At 66.4% G+C, this 4565-nt stretch overlaps 1 protein-coding gene across 4 annotated transcripts in view; it reads left to right on the top strand.

Annotated features, from left to right (window-relative positions):
* LOC113216712 (nascent polypeptide-associated complex subunit alpha, muscle-specific form-like) overlaps window positions 1-4565 on the top strand; it is a 22706-nt gene that overhangs the window by 4199 nt on the left and 13942 nt on the right. For all 4 annotated transcript variants that reach the window (XM_052270721.1, XM_052270712.1, XM_052270704.1 and 1 more), the window contains exon 2: window positions 4122-4497. In XM_052270721.1, coding sequence (XP_052126681.1) covers window positions 4269-4497 — 229 coding nt within the window. In that variant the 5' untranslated portion in view covers window positions 4122-4268. The remainder of the gene's footprint in view (window positions 1-4121; window positions 4498-4565) is intronic.

Raw genomic sequence — 4565 nt, 5'->3', positions numbered from 1 at the left:
GGGGGGCGGGCCTGTAGGCGGGGCCCAGGTCGGGCCCTGACCCCAACACCGTCCCCCTGGGCCGACACCACCGGCGCGGCGGGGCCCAGCGGAGACCGGGGACGGCCAGGCGCCGGGCGGGTAGGCAGTCGGAACACAGCCGCGCCTGGCGGGCGTGCCTACACTGCGAGGCGGTCCCCACGGTCCGAAGCGAACAGCGGCCTGCCTAGGCCAGCGCGAGACACCGCCACGCGATCGGACCTAAATTTTGTACAGCATCGTTTGGACTTGTCCTCTTTTATTTGAAGCACCAAACCTCCTCAATATTCCACTTCCACCCCAAGACTCCGCGGACAGCCTGGGGACCGCTTCGCCCACAGAGCGAGCAGGAGCGCAGGCCACAAAGGACGGATACAGTAACTTACCCGTCCTTTTGTGTCGCAGGCGAAGCGCCGGCCGACGCGCCTGCTTTTTTTAAAGCCGGCACTTTTATTGCAGTGTTGTCTGCGATGCGGCGAGGTCTAGTCCGACCGTGGCGCCAGCGCGGGGCATCCTCCCCTGTGCCCTCCCTTCCCCTTCCCCTCTGCACGCACTGCTCTTCACCCTCCCCCGCCGCGGCCGCCCCCTCCCGGAGCACATTCCTAAGGGTTCTGCACCAGAGCGCCCTCTACGGGCTAGACGACGACGTCCCTCGAAGACGCGCACAGCCGCGGCCGTCGACTTCAGCCTCCTCGAGGGCCGCCGGGTTGCGGTCGTGCGCCCCGCCTCGGCTCCGCCACGAGCCGCCTCGTATATGCTCCCGCCTCGTGCCTTTATCCTCGTATCTTATTTCCCGACCCCTCCTTTTTCCCGTCGCCGCTTAATCCATTTTCCTCCTTTCCCTCCCTTATCTCTCCCTCTTATCGCTCTCCGCTCCTCATACCTTTTCATCCCCCTCTTCATTTACGCGCGTCCCTTGGCTTCTTCTTCTTCCCTCGCCATACTCCGTATGGCCACCCTCCTCTGCTTCTCGTCGTCGTCGTCGTCCTCGCCCTCCGTCCTGCGGCACAGCCAGCCGTCGGGGGGAAAGACAGACGTGAGATTGAAAGGGACGCGTCGACGTGATAGAAGGGGCATGGACGGGGAGCAGGGGCGGGGCAGGAGGAGGGGTGCGGGCTGGGGTGGGCGAGGCGATGCGGGGCAGGGCAGGCTGGGGCGGGCCTTCCTTCCTCCCTGCAGTGCAGTGCGGCCAAAGCAAACAGGACCACAAGAAGGCTCCCCCCGAGGACGGGACGGACATGTCTGCGTTTTGTGTCCCCATCACGCGTGACAGGCTCAGCCAGGGGGGCGGTGGGACAGACCCAGGGAGGTGACACGGGGGTTGGGGGATGCGGAGGGCGTGGCGTTGCGTGGCGAGGTCAGCCCGCGGGTCAAACTCCCCTCAAGGAGATTGGGATGTCCCCCCCGCCGCTGTGACCTTTCGCGACGTCGGCGGCGTGGTTATTGTGGCGCCGAGGCGCGGTGGCTGCGCGTCGTCGACGTCGTCCCCAGAGCTAATCAATCCCGGGGGGGACACCCAGAAAGGAGGGGGGGGTGACCGGATCCCGGCAGCAACGCCGATATAATCAACGCCGACGTCGGCGGCGCCTCGTCTGGGGAGCCCGCCGTTGATCGGTTCGTCGCCGCGGTAGGCACGAGTATGTCGGCCAACAACAGGTGCCTGCTGTGCTCGGCGAGCTGCTCGGCGGTACTCGAGGCTGGCGTGACGCGCCCTTCCTCCTGGTCACAAGCAGCCCGGGGCCCGGCCGGCCGGGGACGCCGCCGCAGCCAGCAGGGCGCGCGATACTCCTTGCCAATGACCTCTTCATTGATCCGCCAATCCACCTCCTCCGCCCCTCCCCGCCCCGCGCCGCCGCCTCCCCCACCGCCGCCGTCCAGCGCCCTCATACTCGTCTCGCCGCGGCCCCCCCTCGCCCTCCATCCATTCAGCCATCGCTGGCACTCCATCCTCTTCCTTCCTTTCCATTTCCTCCGCTGCCACTGCATCGCACGCCGGGGAGGCTTCACCCGGTTAGGGGGGGCTGTGCATACCTCTCGACTCTGGGCCCCGAGTGCACTGCCAAACATGGGCTGACTGGACTGCGACTGCGTTAGGGGAGGGGGGATGTGGCTGGTTCGATTGTGCAAGGGGTGTGTCGTTCGTCTGCTGGAGCAGCCCGCGACACGGTCCCATCTGCTCGGCGTGGGCTCTTCACTGTTCCCCTCCACATTGTGTAGCGAGGGCCGCTGCCGCTCGCCTCTCACCCATTCGAGTTCATGAATCATGTGTCGGGATCGTGGAATTTTCATGTCGCCGTCCTCCAGGGCAGCGGGCGTGACCGAGGCGGCACAGGGCGGGGCGGGGCGGGGCGGGGCAAGGGCAGAGGCCAGGGCTGGCGCAGGACACGCCTTGTGCGTCAGAACGACTGGACGTTATGTAACTCGGGATGCGAACCGGCCTCATTGCATAACGACAGTGCGGGGCGTGGTGGGGCGTGGCGAAGGGCCGCCGGTGTAGGGGTGTCGGGGCCCGAAGCGCTAGCGCTAGCTGGTGCTAGGGGTAGCAGTAGTGGTGGTGGTGGTGGTGGTGGTGTGCTGATGGTTTTAGCGGCCGCCACCGTGGCGGGGCCGGGCGTACACAGGCGCGCGTCGAGCTTCGGGCATTACAGCAGGGTTGGGTATCGAGCGCGAGTGGTGTAGGCCAGCCCGCGCCAGACCAGAGGCCTCGAGCATCCAGCGCGGTCGGCCCCGCCCCGCCCCGCCAAGCCCCGCCACGCCCCACCACGCCGCGCCCCGCCAAGCCCCGCCACATACCCGCGGCACACAGCGAGGCCGGCGCGGCCGGCTGGGCCAGCACAGTAGTCCGGTCACGGCATTCCAGGAGGGGATCACAATACGGCAGATGGAAAGGAGGTCATCGCCGATCGGAGAGGCTCACGGCTCGCGGCTGTCCACCGGTCATCCATGCTGCTGTCTAGATTAAAAGGAACGCGAGAGGGGATGAGGGAGCGAGTCGGGGGGAGGTCACAGAGAAGAAAGCGTAGGGTGACGGGGCGGGGAGGGAGAATTTCGTCGAATGTTGCACTCGCTCTCCGCTTCGCAACCCCGCCGGCCCCGCGGCTGCGTGGCCCGTCCTCCCTCTTCCTTCGCGACGCGGAGAGACCGGAAAAGCCTTCGCCCCTGGTTAATTTACCGCTCCATGCCAAAGGGGTTGGAAAAGAGGAAAGGGGATCTAGGGGGCAAGGGGGCGCGCGGCGTCCCGTCCCTCCGTCACGTGCACGCCACGTACACCGCACGCAGCACGTGCACGCGACACGGGGCGGGCCGCGGCCGCGGCGTGGCGTGACAACCACGGAACTCCCTCCCTTTCGGTGAGCCTCGCGGCGCAACCGCACGCGTAGCAGCAGCCGGCCAAAACTAAACTTGTAAGCGAGGCGAGCCCGCCGATGGTGGTTGTCTACCCTGCATTTCGTATTTAATTTTCGTAGCTGGTGGAGTATATATCATTTGAGGTTGCGTGACGTCAGCGTTGACCAATCAGAGTTCAGGTTTTCACAAGAGCGATGGGCGTGGTGCCGGTGCTGATCTTCAGGTTTTCGTCTCGGCCTATTATTACATTTACCTGCACCTGCTTGCTGCCCCTCAATTCTCTCCCACTCGAACACCCGCGAGTCGCCAGCAACGCCTCGCTTGCAGTGAGCCGCGCTCGAGGTCTGCTGAAGCTCGCTGGTCAGCCCCGAGCACGCCTTGATTGTGGGGTGCGGGTGCAAGCCGACGCCGACCCCGGCCTGGGCGGCGCCGCGCCGAGCGCTCAGCTTGCTGAGTCAGTGCGGTGCGGAAGTTGATTCCTAAGTGGTCGGCTTGAGGTTGGGCTTGTAAATGGGTGGTGGTAGGGCGGTGGCGGCAAAGGGGAGAGGGTGGGGCAATGGCTCGCCTTGGTGTCACGAAGACACGGTTAATGGAGAATCGATATTGCGATTGCAAATGGAGATCACGTCTGGCTTTCCCCGACCTGGAATGGGCGCTATGGCCACTAACATTCTTTTGTTTTTGTTTTTGCCCTCTTTCTTTTCTTTCAGCCCGTCTGCTGTTGCTGCGATCTTAACCCTTCTTGTTGTCGACAGGGATGCGGCTGGCGGGGCGGCCGCCCAGAGGCTGGGCGCGGCGCTGACCTGGCGCTAGACCTGGCGCTGTCGGGGGCCCCGGGGCGGCGCCGGGGGCGGCGGGGGGCGGCTCGGCGGCGGCGCGGGGGCTGACCATGCGGCAGCACCATGGAGCAGGAGATCCAGCAGGAGAGGACGGCGGCGGCCGGCGGCGCGACGCGTCCCAGGCCCCTCAGCTTGGCGGCCCGCCGTGCAGGCGGAGAGGAGGCGCCCCCGCGCTCGGCCCGCACGCCCCGCACGCCACGGATGGGGCCCGCGCCCATCGCCTCCTTCGAGGACCTGCTCAGCCAGGACCTCGAGTCGCCAGCTAGTCCGAGCAGCGAGCAGCAGCCGCCTGGTGAGTCGCCCCAGCCCCATGCTCGTCGTCATGTTGCCCCGCGCGGTGTGCGTCCGCCCTCTGTGTGC

Source organism: Frankliniella occidentalis, unplaced genomic scaffold (assembly GCF_000697945.3).
Source record: "Frankliniella occidentalis isolate FOCC.00 unplaced genomic scaffold, Focc_3.1 Scaffold6, whole genome shotgun sequence".
Classification (NCBI taxonomy): domain Eukaryota; kingdom Metazoa; phylum Arthropoda; class Insecta; order Thysanoptera; family Thripidae; genus Frankliniella; species Frankliniella occidentalis.
This window is presented reverse-complemented; position numbering and strand designations above follow the sequence as displayed.